Source organism: Hemiscyllium ocellatum, assembly GCF_020745735.1.
Source record: "Hemiscyllium ocellatum isolate sHemOce1 chromosome 27 unlocalized genomic scaffold, sHemOce1.pat.X.cur. SUPER_27_unloc_13, whole genome shotgun sequence".
In the NCBI taxonomy this organism is placed as follows: domain Eukaryota; kingdom Metazoa; phylum Chordata; class Chondrichthyes; order Orectolobiformes; family Hemiscylliidae; genus Hemiscyllium; species Hemiscyllium ocellatum.
The window spans coordinates 296,689-315,168 of record NW_026867480.1 but is presented as its reverse complement, the minus strand read 5'-3'; the positions used below and the strand labels follow the sequence as shown (position 1 = coordinate 315,168).

Below are 18,480 nucleotides of genomic sequence, written 5' to 3'. Positions count from 1 at the left end.
ATTTTACATGTAAATGTCTAGTTGGGGTTCGAATTCTTGTAAATAAGACAAACTCGAAAGACTTGTTGAGACATTTCACCAACCCCCAAGTAGGCAATTGACATGCCCGCCCCTGAAAAGAGAACCTTTCGTGGGTCAGAGTGTTTACATTGAGAAATAGCGAAATGAACACTGTCCCCGTCGTGTTTGTATTTTTGCTGTCAAAGGGCATTTTGCCAGTCAGCAGGCACTGTGGGACTACAGGCTGCGGCCAGGTCGCGATCGGGAGCGTAAATCCCAACGGGAACCAGAGGCGTTGCTAACGTTTACGCCAGCTGACTTAGCAAGAAAAGGCTGCGACCCTGTGCTTGAACGATCAGCCAAACTTTGGCGTAGCCAAGGAGATCTGAAGGCGAAGCTCACGGAGGGTCTCCTTTCTCAAAAAAAACCAGAAAACATGAGTGATACCAGAAGAATTCGCTGAATTCCAGAGAGCTGTGGCATGCTGTTGAATTTGGTACAATGAGCTTTTAATGTGAACTCTCATGAGGGAGTGCAAACGAACTCAAGTTGAAATGTAGCTCCGTAAAGTGTGTAACAGTCATAGCGTTGACCGTTGTTGAACGTTTTGATGCGGTCCAGTTTTTCTTTTGTATTTTAAAGATGAGATGATGTTTTGTGGTTTTGGGATGGGTTGGGTACAGAGTGGAGGTAGGGTGGGCTGGGATCTTCCATGTTGATGGGATTTGACAGTGAATTTTGCTTCGTCCAATTATTCAGACTGTGTGCCTGGAGAGAGGGATGGTCTGACCCTTGGGAAGGGTGCTGGCGGGGTGTGGGCGGGAGGTGAACCTTTGCAATGTCCAATCAGAAGGCTAAGTGTTAAGATAACAAGAGCCGATATTTAGCAGTCGATAAGTGCAACATGTAAGCAGTTTGTTCATATGCAGCTCAAAGGCTGTCCCCAAAGTTAAACTTAGCAGGGCGCCTACCCACTCAATCCAGTTACCCACCCCATTTCAGGGTGGATATGTGAACTATCACTAATTTTGGTTCTTCTAATGAATAAAACATTTAAACCTAGCTGTTCAGGAAAGCAAACAAGTTTAAAACTACAGCCATGCTGCAGTTAAACTCAATAGACTTAGAGCAAAATACATGTTCCCTGAACGCAGTTGAAAGTTAACATCGTTGTATTAGATGTGGGAATATCTGTTTAAATGGAGCCGTGAGCTTTCCCAATGTAGACAGGGCTCCTCGAAACGTGGCAGTGTCCCCCCCTGCAGCTGCAGAGCGAGACAGGAGAGTTTGTTTTTGTGAATGAACAGTTGTAGCGCGAGGTGGCTGTTGCTTGGTGACGGTGAGGCTCCCCCGGCCCCGCCCATCCCCCGTGCAGACGTCACGCGGGGCGAAGGCGGTTGGGAGGAGAAGTCGCTCGAGCGGGGAAGCGGCGGCCGTTAGGAAAATGGCGCCGTGCGGCCCGGGGCAGACCCCCGTCACTGGTCACCGCCGCCTTCCTGGCGCAGCTGCTGTGTCACGGCCACACCGGCCGGCTGTACAGCAGGCAGGAGCCGGTGACCATTCTGGAGGCGGATGGGGTTAAGGACCTGTTTGGGAACTGGTCGGCCGCCTGGGTGGTGGAGTTCTACTGGTCGTGGGGCGGCCCCTGTGTCAACTATGGGGCCACCTGGAAGGTACTGGGCCCGGGAGGTGAAAGGTGAGGCAGGTTGTGGGGGGGACGGAGGGGAAGGAATGTGGGGCCTGTCCTGTCATAGTCACATTTTACACTCACTTTCCATCTGCTTTTACTGGCGCTTGTGCTGTTTACCCCTCACTGTGTTTTTTAATCCTTGTGCTGTTTACCCTTTGCTGTTACTTGTGCAATTGTTGAGGGTAGTGTGTAAATACTAGTGAAGAAGATTATGCACCAGCATTGTATGTTCTTAGTCATTCAAGGGGTAGGACCTGTTGAGAATGGTTAGTAAAGTATGTGGTGAACTAAGCCTTGTTAACATGGAGATAGTTTGGTATTTGGAAAAATATACTTTTTTATTATATAGAGTCATAAAGATGTACAGCACGTGAACACACCCATTTGGCCTACCTGCCCATGCCAACCAGATATCCTAAATTAATCTAGTCCTATTTGTCAGCACTTGGTTCATATCCCTCTTAACCCTTCCTATTCATATACCCATCCAGATGCCTGTTAAATACAGCCTCCATTACTTCCTCTCGCAGCTCATTCCATACGTTCACAATCCTCTGCATGGAAAAGTTGCCCCATGGGTACCTTTTAATATCTTTCTGGTCTCACCCTAAACCTATGCCCTGTAGTTGTGAACCTCACCCCTATTCTGGGGAAAAGACATTTAAAAAAAAAAGTTGAGCAGCCAGACAAAAGCTATAAAATGTTGAGCCACATGGGGGAAAAAGAACTGTGGCTCTACCCTTTATTTCTCCTCTTGGCATTTGAACATTTAACATCTGTCAATAACACCAGCATCGCCACAGAGCACATTGTGCCTGCTCCTCGGTGTGAACAACAGCGCACCTGCTCGCTGGTGTCACCAGTACATTGTCCATGCTCCTCGCTGTCGGCAGAAAAGGAGACATCGCTTATCTCTGTTCCTAAAGGTCTTCCCTTTATTCTTAAAGCTGTGACCTCTAGTACTAGTCTCTCCTACCAATGGAAACATCTTCCCAATGTCATTGCACTGTGGGGATGAAGCCCTAACCTGTCCAGTAATTTCTGGTGGGTGAGACAAGGCGTCAAGGTTAGAGGGAGTAGCTTTTAGACAGAGATGAGGAGGAACTGCTTTTCCCAGAGGGTCGTGAATCTATGGAATAGTCTAGATTAGAGTGGTGCTTAAAAAGCACAGCAGGTCAGGCAGCATCTGGACAGCAGGAAAATCGACGTTTCGGGCAAAAGCCCTTCATCAAAATCTCGGCAATCTTTTGGCCAAGGAAGCAATAGAGGCAGCTTCATTAAGTATATTCAAGACACAGTTGGGGTGGGATTTGGTCTGGTTGGGGAATAAAGGGGTTCCTTGTGACAGTGCAGGGAGGAGAAGCTGAGACGATGGATAGCTCAGCCATGATTTTAATGAATAACGGAGCAAGCTCACTTGTAGCAACTGGAGTGAATCCAGAGAGGGAGCAGACTTTGGGACAGCAGGTATGTGTCTTGGTTACCCGGGTGAGGAGAGACAGAAGTTCAGGTTGGGACTGTTTTCCGTAGCTTGCCAGAGTCTGAGGAGTGACCTTATACACTTTTATATCATCATGAGGGGCATGGATATGGTAAATAGACGTGGTATTTTCCTTTGGATGGGGCAGTCCAGAACTAGAGGGTAATAAGTTTAGGATCGAGCGTGTGTTGCTGCACCAAGTCAGGCAGCATCTGAGGAGCAGGAAAATTGACGTTTCAGGAAACTCCTTTCAGGGAAGTGTGTGTGAGTTTGTGTATAAGACTGTGCGCTGTGAGTGTGTATTTGCATGTGTGCCTGCTTGATAAAGTGTGATTGTGATGGAGTATGAGTCTGTGAGAGGGTGAGAGTTTTGAGGGGGTGGTGTGTGTGTGTCTGAGCGAGAGCGTGTGTGTATGAAAGGGGTATGGATATAAGTGAGGGGTTGCATTTTGCTAAAATAAAGGAGGGCAAGACTTGAACAGGTAATGTTAGGGCCCTGGGTCATGTTGGTGAACAGAGACCTGGAGGTGTTCAGGTTCATTGTTCTTGAAAGTTACATCACTGGTAGACAGGGGTGAAGAAGGTGTTCAGCACACTTGCCTTCATTGTTCACATGCTGAGTTCAGGAGTTGGGACATCATGTTGGAGATGCACACAGAAAGTACATTACTCAGGGTGATAGGTGCCTGGAACTCATTGCCAGCAGAGGTAGGGATGGTAGATTCATTCAAGGTGCATCCTAGCAGTAGGACAGTCGAAGTTTCGGGCACAAGCCCTTCATCAGGAATGATGCGTGGATGTTGAGAGGGGCATCAGCGTCCTTCTGTGCCAGTTGTCAGACAGGTGCAGCAGGCAATGAGCAAGGCAAGTGGTGTGTTAGCAAGAGGAATTGAGTTCAGAAATGGGGATGTCATGCTGCAGTTAGGGGGTCATTTGAATAAATTTAAGGCTGAGTTAATCTGATTTTTGAAAGAAAGAAGTGGATGTTTATGGAGGAAGGCAAGAAAATGGTTTTAAGACCAGTTTAGAACAGTTCCAGAGTCAGACAACACAGAAACAGACCCTTCAGTCCAACTAGACCGTGCTGACTGTGTTCACAAACTAAACTAGTCCCACCTGTGTGTATTTGGCCCATATCCCTCTGAACCTTTCCTATTCACGTACTTATCCAAATGTCTTTTAAACCTTGTTACTGTACCTACATCCACCACCGTGTCTGGACATTGAGAGTAGTTTGTGTGTGGAATCAAAAAAGGCACTATTCCAGTCTTTTGAAAATCTTTCCCCACTCACCTTCTTCATTTGCTCCCTAATCTTGAAACCCCATCCTAGGGAAAGGACACCTGCGGTTCACCTCATCTACCCTCCTCATGATTTTATGAACCACTTTTAAAGTCACCTCTCAACCTCATGTGTTCCAGTGAAAAAAGTCCCAGCCTATTCACCTAGCTGTAGGTATATTCATATTCAGTTATGAATTGTTCAATGCTGGTGCTGACTCGAAAGACCGAATGGCCTAGTCTTGCTCCCAACTCTCTTGCTCTGTGTCCAGGACAGCAAGAGGCCCAAAGTCAGAGGAGCAGAAATTAGGCCATTCAGTCCATCAGGTCTAATCACCCCATTCAATCGTGGCTGCTAGGTTTCTCAACCCCATTCTCCCCGTAACCCTCGATCCCCTTGATACTCAAGAACCTGTCTCAGTTTTAAATATCCCCAGTGACCTGACCTCCACAGCCTTCTATGGAAATAGATTCCACAGATTCACCGCTCTCTGGCTGAAGAAGTTTCTCCTTTCTAAAAGGACTTCCCTTTACTCTAAGTCTGTGCCGTCTGGTCTGAGTCTGTCCTACCAATGGAAACATCTTCACAACGTCCACTCTGGGCTGTTCAGGATTATGTAGGTTTCATTTAGACCCACCCCCGCCCCCTCCCGAGTGTGGGCCTATTAATCAGCATGAACCAGACCCTTCAGGATGAGGTACAGCAGGGATTAGGTTCAGTAAACTGAGACTGGAGGGAGAGTGTGTGGGATGGAGATTTTCAGCTTCTAGAGAATAAAAGAGAAAAGTGAGTTAGCTATAAATTAGAATTGATCGGATGGGCCAAAGTGTGGTAGATGGAATTAAATTTTGAGAAATGTGAGTTGTTGCATTTTGGTCAAGCAATCCAGGCAGGACTGACACAGTTAAGGGGAGTGTTGCAGAACAAAGAGACCTTGGAGTGCAGGTTCCATAGTTCCTTGAAAGTGGAGTCTCAGGTAGACAGGATAGTGAATGAGGCATTTGGTAGGATGGCCTTTATTGGTCAGAGCATCGAGTAGATGAGTTGGGAGGTTATGTTGTGGCTGTCCAGGATGTTGGTTAAGCCAATTTTGGAATACTGCGTTCAGTTCTGGTATCCCTGCTGTAGGAAAGATGTTATGAAACTTTGAAAGGGGTCAGAAAAGATTTGAGCTATAGGGAGAGGCTGAATAGGCCAGGGACATTTTCCATGGAGCATCAGAGGCTGAGGGGTAAATTTATAGACCTTTGTAATGGGCATGGATAGGGGGGGAAACCTAAGGTCTTTTCCCCAGGGTAGGGGAGTCCAAGAAAACTAGAAGGCGTATGTTTGAGGTGAGAGCAGAATGATTTAACAGGGGTCTGAGGGGCAACCTTTTCACACAGAGGGTGGTGCATGTGTGGCACGAACTGCCAGAGGAAGTGGTGGAGACTGGCACAATTACAACATTTAAAAGGCATGTGGATGTTGGTCTGTTCTCAGCTCTGCTGGATTTCTGTTGAAGCTTTGATCCCCCCCCTCCCCCTCCCCACCCAAAATAGGGCTCTCCCAAGGATTGGTATGGTGTCCTATTTGAGGAATTCAAATGGGACACCATACAACAACATTTACATCAACAGGACTAAAGCATCTGTTATCAAATTGGCATAGAGCTATACAGCATGGACATTGACTTTTTCTCTCTCTCATGCACAGACGCACATAACAAGTCCATGGGGTTAAATTTGTATTTGCAGAATGATATTTGCAGACACATTCTATTTTGCTCAAAAAATACACAATCTGTAAGCAGTCAATCCATGTAATATTTTGTAAATTCCACTTTGGAAGTAGAACCAGTCTGACTCAAGACTGGGACACAGACAGACTCTGACCTCACACCTTTAATGCATTGTGTGAACTGAGATGTCACATTTTGCTATAAAACCTCGAGTTATCTTGAAATGGCGCCTTGCAAGAAGGTCTGGGATTTACATGTGAATGATAGCTGCAACCCAGTCTAAAAGATGAAAGACTTGACAATCCAGGTTTGTTCAATATATCATTTTGGTGGCAGGACACTATAATGTTTTTCTATAAATTGTGTCTTATGATCTTATTCTCCACAACCACCTGAAGGATCAGCGCTCTGAAAGCGAGTGCTTCCAAATAAACCTGTTGAATACTCAACTGGTGGTGTGACTTTTCACTTGTCCAGGTGAGGATGTATTGACCGTGCCCAAAGATGTGCAGGTTAGGTGCATTAATCAGCGGGTAAATGTAGAGCAATAGAGGTAGGGGAATAGGTGTGGATCTGTTACCCTTCAGAGGTGGATTTGTGGGGCTGAGTGGCCTGCTTTCACCGCTCTGGGGATTCTCTGAAGGGAAGGGATTGGCACAAACTCATTATTTTTTTATGGCTTCCAAAAATCAGACTTCCTCACCTCTCAGCAGTATCCCAATGTTGTGAAAGATATTAACTTTCAGGTGGAGTTATCCAAAATTCAGAGAGATGTCAGTCTTGACATTTTTGCCTTTCTGCCCCTGGAAGATCCTGAATCAGCATCTTCAGGGGAATTAGTTAGATCAGAGTGAGAAGACAGGGGGAGAAAGAGTGGGATGGTGCTTTCAATTTTGTGGAATAACAAAAGAAAATATTCCGCAGAATTCCTTGTTCAGAATTTCTACTCTGCACTGACAGTGATGACTTTTGTAATCTCTTTTTACATTTCAGGATCTGAGGATGGAAGTTTCAAAATCAACAGATGAAGGCCTTATGCCCAAAACGTCGACTCTCCTGCTCCTCGGATGCTGCCTGACCTGCTGTGCTTTTCCAGCACTGCACTTACTGATTCTGACACTCCAGCATCTGCAGTCCTTACTTTGACATCCATGTCTGACAGTCATTCAATCCAATCCATCGGGACCGCAACAGTTTGCAACTATGATTCTGTGAGGAGCAAAGCTGTTTGGTTCCTATTTGGGTACGTTTTCAGCGTCAGTGGGACTGGATGAGAGACCCTACAGTTGTAATGCACTGAGTGAGGAGCGTGTAACAGCTATACGGTTTGGAAAGAGGAATTCATGGTGGAGAGAAGCTCCACATGCGTTTGTGTGCGGCTGAAGCTTCGGCCGTGGAGAAACCCGAGGAATCCCGCCCCGTGGAGAAACCATGGAAGTGTGGCGACTGTGGGAAAGGCTTGTTTCCCGTCTGCCCTGGAGACTCATTGGCGCAGTCACACTGGGGAGAGGCCGTTCCCCTGCCCTGACTGCGGGAAGGGCTTCAGCGATTCCTCCAACTTTCGGATCCACCAGTTGATCCACATGGGGGAGAGGCCCTTAAGTTGCCCCGAGTGCGGGAAGGCCTTTACCCAGGCCACCTCCTTGCTGACCTACCAGCGGGATCAGGTGGCATTGCAGGGGGATTGAAAGAAAGACGGCCGAGTGCCTTTACCAACTGGACTATCAACCCAGTTCCAGTGACTCCCGAGTTCGATTCCCACAACAGATGGCGGAATTGGAATTTGGTCAGAAATTTGGAGTTCAGAATCTAATGGTGAAACCATTGTCGGTGGGGTGGGGGGTGGAAGAAAACCCCCATCTGATTCACTCAGTTCTTTTTTAGGGAAGACTTGAGCGGTTATTAGAGCAGTCGTCCCAGCTGCATCCTTTACCAGGTCTGGCCTACACGTGACTCCAGACCCACAATAGTCTGGTTGACTCTACGCTGCTCATCCAACTTACTTGGATACAGGTTGAAATTGCTGAGTGAGGCAATACTTCCTCCAGGTTAAGGCGATATCAAGGATCCAATTACAAAGGGACAACTCAGTGGTGACCAATAATGAAGAAAGTGAGGGTTGCACTTTGACCTTGAGCTGTTTTTAAAAAGTTGCTACTTTTTCTACGCCTTTCTGCTGGGAGATTCTGAAGCTGAAACAAAGTTGGGTCACAATAAAGATTACCTGAACTTCACACTGAGCTCAGACTCTCAATGAGAGCTTTAAACTGCAACAGATTTTTGGTTTAAAACTGCTGATTTCTTACAGGAGAAAGTGAGAACTGCAGATGCTGGAGATCAGGGTCAAGATTAGAGTGGTGCTGGCAAAGTACTGCCGGTCAGGCAGCGTCCGAGGAGCAGGAAAATCGACATTTCGGGTTTGCTCCAGACTGCACCCTCCTTACTCTGCCAACCATCTGTGAGTAAGGTACTCTCTTCACAACTCCTTTTCCATTTATTTCATTCTGGGCTTCAATTTATGACTTACAGCAACTGAAAGGAAAGAGAATGAATCCATGGAATGGACAGATCAGGAAAAGTTTGTTTATAAACAGTATGTTTCATGTATTGAGTGAATGTAAAGAGGATGTGGTGAATGCATGTTCAGATGCAACGTTTAAAAGACATGTGGATAAGTACATGAATAGGGAAGGTGTGGAGGTATATGGGCTAAACACTGGCAAGTGGCACTAGTTTAGTTTGAGAATATAGTCAGCATGGAATAGTTGGACTGAAGGGTCTGTTTCTGTGCTGTCTGACCGTAACTGTTCTGTCGTGGTCTTAAAACTATTTTCTTGCCTTCCACTTTAAATGTGATTACTGTACCTGCATCCAACACATAAACCACAAAAAAACCCTCATGCACACAACATGGGCGGCACGGTGGTTAGCACTGCTGCCTCACAGCGCCTGAGACCCGGGTTCACAGTCAGACTCAGGCGACTGACTGTGTGAAGTTTGCACGTTCTCCCTGTGTCTGTGTGGGTTTCCTCCGGGTGCTCCGCTTTCCTCCCACAGTCCAAAGATGTGTGGGTCAGGTGAATTGGCCATGCTAAATTGCCCGTAGTGTTAGGTAAGGGGTAAATGTAGGGGTATGGGTGGGTTGCGCTTCGGCGGGTCGGTGTGGACTTGTTGGGCCGAAGGGCCTGTTTCCACACTGTAAGTAAGCTATAAAAATCCACACTTTATTGTTCAAAACTCAGATGAACTCAGCCTTGAATAAATTCAATGACCCCCTAACTGCAGGAAGACATCCCCACTTCTAATCTCCGTTCAGCCTGCTAATATACCACTTGCCTTGTTGCACTGTATGACAACTGGCATTGACTGATGTAGAAGGATGCTGCTAATCAAAGCACTGATCACAGGGTGGTCTGGTTTCAGGACCTGATTTCTCTATCCTCTGTTGATCTCCCTGTTCCCACAGACTAAGATGTCGGTCTGTTCTCAGCTCTGCTGGATTTCTGCTAAAGCTTTGACCCCGCCTTTTATAACTTCTGGAACGATAAAATATTCAATCAAGACCCAAGCCACAATCTCCCAGCCTGTCAACTATCCTAATACAAGGTGTAGTCATAGCAGGGAATCGATCAAGAAAAATGAAACAAAATCATAAATAAATAGGTGCACGTGCTTAATGCTTGTTTGTGAGGAAGTCAACCAGAAATAGGGATCTCCCAGGAATCTTCCAGTGCCCTACTTGAGGAATTCTGTCACCCTTACACCTATTAGGATCCAGCTATGAATTACAACAACATTTACACCAACAGAAATAAAGCATCGGTTATCAAATAGAGATAAACAGCGCGGAAATAGACTGTTTCTCTACCTCATGCACACATGAGATAGATAATCTGTGGGGGTGGGTTTGTATTTGCAGCATGAAGTTTGCAAATACATTCTACTTTGCAAGGTTTGTGAGGGTTTGTAGCTCAGGTTGAGGTTTAGGGTGTAGGTTTGCTCACTGAGCTGTAGGTTTGATATCCAGACGTTTCATTACCTGGCTAGGTAACATCATCAGTGGCGACCTCCAAGTGAAGCGAAGCTGTTGTTTCCTGCTTTCGATTTATATGTTTGTCCTGGATAGGGTTCCTGGGGTTTGTGGTGATGTCATTTTCTGTTCATTTTCTGAGGGGTTGATAGATGGTATCTAGATCGATGTGTTTTTTTATGGCATTGTGGTTGGAGTGCCAGACCTCTAGGAATTCTCTGGCATGTCTTTGCTTAGCCTGTCCCAGGATAGATGTTGTCCCAGTCGAAGTGGTGGTTTTCTTCATCTGTATGTAGGGCTATGAGGGATAGAGAGTCGTGTCTTTTTGTGGCTAGCTGGTGTGCGTGTATCCTGGTGGCTAACTTTCTTCCTGTTTGTCCTACATAGTGTTTGTGGCAGTCCTTGCAAACGCCCGGAGTATGAGTCTGGGTGATATACGCATCGGCGGGTCGGTGTGGACTTGTTGGGTTGAGGGCCTGTTTCCACACTAAGTAATCTAATCTAATCTAAAAAGATTTACAAGGATGTTGCCAAGACTGGAGGATTTGAGCTATAGGGAGAGACAGAACAGGCTGGGGCTGTTTTCCCTGGAGCATCAGAGGCCGAGGGGTGACCTTATAGAGGTTTATAAAATCACGAGGGGCGTGGATAGGATAGATAGACAAAGTCTTTTCTATGGGATGGGAGAGTCCAGAACTAGAGGTCATAGGTTTAGGGTGAGAGGGGAAAGATATGAAAGAGACCTAAGGGGCAACCTTCTCATTTAGAGGGTGGTACGTGTATGGAATGAGCTGCCAGAGGAAGTGGTGGAGGCTGCTACAATTGCAACATTTAAAAGGCAATTGGGGGGATATGGGCCCCATGCAGGTGGGACTAGATTGGGTTTGGATATCTGGTTGGCATATACGAGTTGTCCAGGTTCAGGTGGATTGACAGTACGAAAATGCCCATAGTGCCCAGGGATGTGCAGGTTAGGTGCATTTGTCAGGGGTAAATGTTGAGCAATCGGGGTTGGGGAATTGCGTGGTGGGTTACCCTTTGGAGGATTGGTGTGTAGTCTTTGGGTCGAGTGGCCAGCTTACACACTGTGGGGAGTCTCTGAAGGGGAAGGGATTTTTGTAAACTGTGCAGGCAACGCAGGCGTAGTGCGGGGGCCTGCTGTTGGCCTTGCCCTGCCCCTTGCACCTCCCCCTGTTGTTGAGTTGTCTAAAAAACAACTACTCTTTCTCTGCCCTTTGAATCTGAGGCTGTAACAATGTTGGGCCACAATAAAGGTAACCAGAACGTACTGCTGGGCTCAGGCTCTCATTGAAAGCTCCAAGCGGTTTTTGTTTTAAAGCTGCTCATTTCTTGCAGCCTCCTGCACTAAGTTTCCAATGTCGTGTATCAGATGGAGCAGTGAATGAGTAGCTAGTTTGATTAGAAATTATAAACTTTTCAGGAGTGCAGGCACTGCATCGTTTCATCGGCAGTTTACTAGCAGCACCGGGAGGTATGGGCTGTGTTCATGAGAAAGGAGGTGGGACAAGGTTTAAAAATCACAACACCGGTTATAGTCCAACAGTTTTATTTGGAAGCACTAGCTTTCGGAGCGCTGCTCCTTCAGCGGGTAGCTGTGGAGCAGGATCATAAGACGCAGAGTTAAGAGCAAAAGGTCACAGTGTCATGCAACTGATATGATATATCGACAAATGTAGATTGATGTTAAGCATTCAGCACACTGACCTTAATAGTTCACACCATTGAATAAAGGAGTTGGGACATCATGTTGAAGTTGTACAGGATGTTGGTGAAGTCACTTGTAGAGTACTGAGAAGGCTTCTGGTGGCCCTGTAATCGGAAGAATACTATTACAGAGGGTTCAGTAAAGATTTACCAGGATGTTGCCAGGACTGGAGGGTTTGAGTAATCAGGAGAAGCTGAGACTCTCTTCACTGGAGCACAGGAGGTTGAGGGGTGACCTCATTGAGATTGATATGATCATCAGGGTTCTAAGTAACATGAACATCAAATAGCGAGGAGCCTGCAAGGTTATGTCAAGTGAGTGGGGGAGAAATTGTGGCATTTGGACACTTTAAATCCATCAAAAACAGCATCTCCATAGAGCATACTGTGCATGTCAGGTGAGGTGCCACAAGACTGGAGGTTGGCTAACGTGGTGCCACTGTTTAAGGGTGGTAAGGACAAGCCAGGGAACTATAGACCAGTGTGCCTAACATCAGTGGTGGGCACATTGTTGGAGGGAATCCTGAGGGACAGGATTCTACCTTCATCTAGGTGGATGGGCTGGGACTTTTTCACTGGAGCATTGGAAGTGGAGATGTGACCTTATCAACGTTTACAAAATCATGAGGGGAGAGGTGAGGTGAACAAAGGGTGTCCTTCCCCCTTGGGTTGGGGTTTCAAGATTAGGGAGCAAATTTTGATGGTGACAGGAGAAAGAGATTTTAAAAAGATTTGAAGGGCACAATTTTTTTTTTACACAGAGTGAGGACTAAATGTCTCGAGGACGTGGTGGATGCAGGTACAGTAACGTCATGAATAGGAAAGGTTTGGAGGGATATGGGCCAAAACACTGCCAGGTGGGACTGGTTTAGTTTGAGAACATAGTCAGCATTGACTAGTTGGACTGAAGGGTCTGTTTCTGTGCTGTCTGACTCTGGAACTGTCTTAAAACTGGATACTGGTCTTAAAACCATTTTCTTGCCTTCCCCCACAAGCATCCACATTAAAATCATGCGAACTCAGCCTTGAATATATTCAATGACCCCCTAACTGCTGGAAGACATTCCCACTTCTGAACTTAATTCCTCTTGCTAATACACCACTTGCCTTGCTCATTGCCTGCTGCACCTGTCTGACAACTGGCACAGAAGGACGCTGATGCCCCTCTGAACATCCACGCATCATTCCTGATGAAGAGCTTGTGCCCCAAACTACGACTGTCCTACTGCTCAACCCACCGTGCTTTGCCAGTTGTGATCGTCTCTACATCATGAAGACCGAGCGTAAACTTGGGGAATGGTTTGCCGAGCATCACAGCCGGGTCCACAGAGGCTGAGCGGACTTCCCAGTCTCCATCCATTTTAATGCCCCTTCCCACTCCCCTTCTGACAAATTGGAGGAACAAAACCTCATCTTGTCTGAGCAGTCCACAGCCCGGAGGACTCGACACTGAGTTCTCCAATTTCAAATAATCTCCCATCCCATCCCCCAACTCACTTCCCAGCCCCTTCCACTCTTCCCTGCTAACTAGATTCCTTCCTCCTAGTCACCAACCAGGTAATGGGGATAAGGCAGGAAAAGGATACTGATTGAGGATGATCAGCCATGATCATAATGAATGGTGGTGCTGGCTCGAAGGGCAGAAGAGCCGACTCCTGCACCTATTGTCTATTGTACCCTCTACTTGGCTTCACCTATCCTCACTTCATCACCCTGCCCCCAGCACACCCTTGTTCAACAGCTCTCCCTATACCCACCCCCAATCCTGAACAAGGGTTACACACGTACCTCAACTTCTCCACCTCCTGATACTGCCTGGCTTGCTGCGTTCTTCCAGTCTCCTGCCTGTCTATTTTGCCAATTGAGACAAAGGCTTGGACTAACTTTTCCAGAGTCTGTCCCCTCGTGGATTCACTCCCATTCCTTTCAGTTGCTCCAAGTCAACAATTGAACCCCAGAATGAAACGTAAATGGAAAAGGGGGTTAGAAAAGAGAATGCTGTACACACAGATGTTGGACAGAGGAAGGAAGCTGCAGTCTGAGTGAAGCTCAATCTTCATTGAGAGAGAGATGGGGCAGGAGCTTCAGAACCTCATGACCCAACCTCCGCATTCACCAATAGGGGAGCTCCGAATGGCAGGAGGACAAGTCTCCTTCCGGTCCTCCAGTGATCCTTATTTATCCATCAAAAGTAGATTTTGCCCCTTTTCTGCCGACAATGAGGAACACGCCCAATGTTTTGATGACATTGGCAAACATGTGCCCTGCTTGTTGACACTGAGGAGTGTACACAATATGACCTGTAGCAATGCTGGTGTTATTAACAGATTTTAAGTTTCCAAATGTCTATCGGAGATCAAAAAGGGCAGAGCGATATTTTTTCCCCATGTGGCTCGATATTTGATTGAGCAGCCAGACAAATGCAAAAGCAATGTTTTTAAGTCTTTTCCTCAGTGTTGGGGTGACCTTCACAACTAGAGGACATAGGTTTAGGGTGAGGCCACAAAGATATAAAAGTTACCTGAAGGGCAATGTTTCCCTGCAGAGGGTGGTGTGTGTATGGAATGAGCTGCCAGAGGAAGTGGTGGAGGCCAGTATAATTACAGCCTTTAAAAAGTATCTGGATGGGTATATGAATAGGAATGGTGTAGAGGGATATAGTGCTGGCAATGGGGACTAGATTAATGTAGGATATCTGGTTGGCGTGGACAGGTTGGACTGAGGGGATCTGTTTCCGTGCTGAAAATCTCTACGACTCTAAATAATAAAAAGTCAACTTTTCCAATGAACATATCCATGTTAACAAGACTTAGTGCACAACCTGCTTTACTAACCGTTCTCAACAGGTCCTGCCCCTTCAATGACTGAGGAACATATACATGCTGGTGCATAGTATCCTTCACTAGTATTTACACACTACCCTCAGCAATTGCACAAGTAACAGCAAAGGGTAAACAGCACAAGGATTAAAAAACAGTGAGGGGTAAACAGCACAAGCGCCAGTAAAAGCAGATGGAAAGTGAGTGTAAAATGTGACTATGACAGGACAGGCCCCACATTCCTTCCCCTCCGTCCCCCCCACAACCTGCCTCACCTTTCACCTCCCGGGCCCAGTACCTTCCAGGTGGCCCCATAGTTGACACAGGGGCCGCCCCACGACCAGTAGAACTCCACCACCCAGGCGGCCGACCAGTTCCCAAACAGGCCCTTAACCCCATCCGCCTCCAGAATGGTCACCGGCTCCTGCCTGCTGTACAGCCGGCCGGTGTGGCCGTGACACAGCAGCTGCGCCAGGAAGGCGGCGGTGACCAGTGACGGGGGTCTGCCCCGGGCCGCACGGCGCCATTTTCCTAACGGCCGCCGCTTCCCCGCTCGAGCGACTTCTCCTCCCAACCGCCTTCACCCCCGCGTGACGTCTGCACGGGGGGATGGGCGGGGCCGGGGGAGCCTCACCGTCACCAAGCAACAGCCACCTCGCGCTACAACTGCTCATTCACAAAAACAAACTCTCCTGTCTCGCTCTGCAGCTGCAGGGGGGACACTGCCACGTTTCGAGGAGCCCTGTCTACATTGGGAAAGCTCACCGCTCCATTTAAACAGATATTCCGACATCTAATACAACTATGTTAACTTTCAACTGCGTTCAGGGAACATGTATTTTGCTCTGAGTAAGTCTATTGAGTTTAACTGCAGCACGGCTGTAGTTTTAAACTTGTTTGCTTTCCTGAACAGCTAGGTTTAAATGTTTTATTCGTTAGAAGAACCAAAATTAGTGATAGTTCACATATCCACCCTGAAATGGGGTGGGTAACTGGATTGAGTGGGTAGGCGCCATACTAAGTTTAACTTTGGGGACAGCCTTTGAGCTGCATATGAACAAACTGCTTACATGTTGCACTTATCGACTGCTAAATATCGGCTCTTGTTATCTTAACACTTAGCCTTCTGATTGGACATTGCAAAGGTTCACCTCCCGCCCACACCCCACCAGCACCCTTCCCAAGGGTCAGACCCTCCCTCTCTCCAGGCACACAGTCTGAATAATTGACGAAGCAAAATTCACTGTCAAATCCCATCAACATGGAAGATCCCAGCCCACCCTACCTCCCACTCTGTACCCAACCCATCCAAAAACCACAAAACATCATCTCATCTTTAAAAAACAAAAGAAAAACTGGACCTCATCAAAACGTTCAACAACGGTCAACGCTATGACTGTTACACAACACTTTACGGAGCTACATTTCAACTCGAGTTTGTTTGCACTCCCTCATGAGAGTTCACATTAAAAGCTCATTGTACCAAATCAACGGCATGCCACAGCTCTCTGGAATTCAGCGGAATTCTTCCTGGTATCCCTCATGTTTTCTGGTTTTTTTGAGAAAGGAGACCCTCCCGTGAGCTTCGCCTTCAGATCTCCTTGGCTCCGCCCAAAGTTTCGGCTGATCAGTTCAAGCACAGGGTCGCAGCCTTTTCTTGCTAAACTCAGCTGGCTTAAACGTTAGCAACGCCTCTGGTTCCCGTTGGGATTTACACTCCCGAGCGCAGACCTGGCCCGCAGCCTCTAGTCCCACAGTTCCTGCTGACTGCAAACTGCCCTTCTGTCAGCAAAAATACAAACACGACGGGGACAGTGTTCATTTCGCTATTCTCAATGTCAACTCTGACCCCACGAAAGGGTCTCTTTTCAGGGGCGGGCATGTCAATTGCTGACTTGGGGTTTGGTGAAATGTCTCAACAAGTGTTTCCGTTTGTCTATATTTACAAGAATTCTAACCCCAACTAGACATTTACATGTAAAATCTAAGAATTATGCAACGTGACACATGAAAGCATGATGAGGAGCATCTCCTGTGTCCTCTCTCAGCTCAGAAAAGACTTAAACCCCGGTCCCCCCTGTAACATTCATCCAGGTGACAAAAGGAACTTAACGCAGGCGGATTATAAGGGGTTGCTCAGTGGTCACAGCGCCAAGGGACCCGCGTTCAATTCCAGCCTCAGGGGCGACTGTCCGTGTGGAGTTTGCACATTTCCAGCCTGCGCCTGCGAGGGTTTTCTCCGGGTGCTCCGGCTTCCTCCCACAATCCAAAGATGCGTAGGTGAGGGTGAATTGGCTATGCTAAATTACCCATAGTACTGTTAGGACGGAATTTGTCCTTGCATGTTCGTTTTAGGAGGAGAGACAACAGACGCTCAATTGTTTGGCACAAGCAGGCTTTATTGCAGAATCGTAGCTGATACAGTGAATCACCATGCATTCACTGGAGAAGGCACGTTCTGCCTTCCCCTCCCAAATCTGCTCCTGATATACTCTTTGCTAAGCAGAGCTTCGCGGAGCTACTAAGCATTGCCCTATTAGGACATTTCGCGTTTGCTCGACGTTTCCTGTTATTGAGCTCATGTGGGCGTTGGCAGCTGAGCTGGCCACGTAAGCAACAGTTTCAATTTCCCAAGCAGCAGCTACAGCTACAGTTTTGATTCCCCAAACAGCAGCTATAGCTCCACCCTCCCTTGACCTATTTTATCCTAACAGTACCCAGGGATATGTAGGATTGGGTAATTTAGCATGGCCAATCTACCCTAACCTACACATCCCTGGACACTATGGGTAAATTAGCATGGCCAATCCACCCTTAGTGTAGGATTGGCCAGGCTAAATTGTCCTATAGTATCCAGGGATGTGCAGGTTTGGGTGGATTGGTCAGGCTAAATTACCCATAGTGTCCAGGGTTGTGTAGGTGAGGGTGAATTGAACATGCTAAATTGTCCTATACTATCCAGGGATGTGCAGGTTTGGGTGGACTGGCCGTGCTAAATTACATAGTGATTGGGGATGTGCAGGTTAGGGGGCATTGGCCATGCTAAATTACCCATAGTGCCCAGGGATGTGTAGGCTAGGTGGGTTAGCCAATGGGAATTGCAGGGTTACAGGCAGAGGTCTGGGTGAGGTGTGGGTTGGATGGGCTGAAGGGCCTACTCCTACACTGCAGGGGTTCTAAGCGTGAGATGAGGTGCTTGACGGAAATGATGGGGAGGAGGCAGTGAAAACACAATGAGACCGTTTGAAAGTGGGAGCATGACAGGAGGGGGTGGGTAAATGGGATGTGGTGAGGGAGGGGGCTTAGGAGAGAAAGAGACACAGAAAGAGAGGGTCACACACAGATACAACTGGTGAAAGTGGGGAAGATTGTGATAGGTTCAGATAAGGTGGAGGAAGAAAAGCTGTTCCCTATTCACTGATAGTGACAAGGTCAGGGGCGGCCTGAAGGTCAGGGGTTTGAGCAGGAGAGAGAGAGAGAGGAGGAAAACAGAGGAAAAACAGGTTTAACCAGCAAGCAGCAATACGCTGGAATCCGCTGTCACCTCAGAGAGACAGACAGACGCAGAGAGAGAGACACAGAGAGACAGAGAGCCAGAGACAGAGCCAGAGAGACCAAGACGGGGAGGTAATCAGATGAAAGGCCTCCCTGCGCTGTGAGATCCAAAAGGAGCACGCGAGCAGCTGCCCCAGTGTTTCTGGGGGTCTGAGGCATCTCCCCCTCGCCCCATTACCG

General features: G+C 47.4%; 1 protein-coding gene and 1 pseudogene across 1 annotated transcript; one reads left to right on the top strand and one right to left on the bottom strand.

Moving 5' to 3' along the window:
• LOC132807304 (zinc finger protein 271-like) overlaps positions 1–18,480 on the bottom strand; it is a 93,992-nt pseudogene that overhangs the window by 28,432 nt on the left and 47,080 nt on the right.
• Positions 1,419–7,998, top strand: LOC132807300 (zinc finger protein 774-like). Its single transcript, XM_060821566.1, has 2 exons — positions 1,419–1,696; positions 7,165–7,998. Exon 2 carries the CDS (start codon positions 7,515–7,517, stop codon positions 7,857–7,859), a length of 345 nt encoding a protein of 114 aa, XP_060677549.1. The 5' UTR covers positions 1,419–1,696; positions 7,165–7,514; the 3' UTR covers positions 7,860–7,998.

Excerpts from the sequence above, each read along its gene's own strand:
- LOC132807300 (XM_060821566.1), top strand. The coding sequence starts at position 7,515 with ATGGTGGAGAGAAGCTCCACATGCGTTTGTGTGCGGCTGAAGCTTCGG.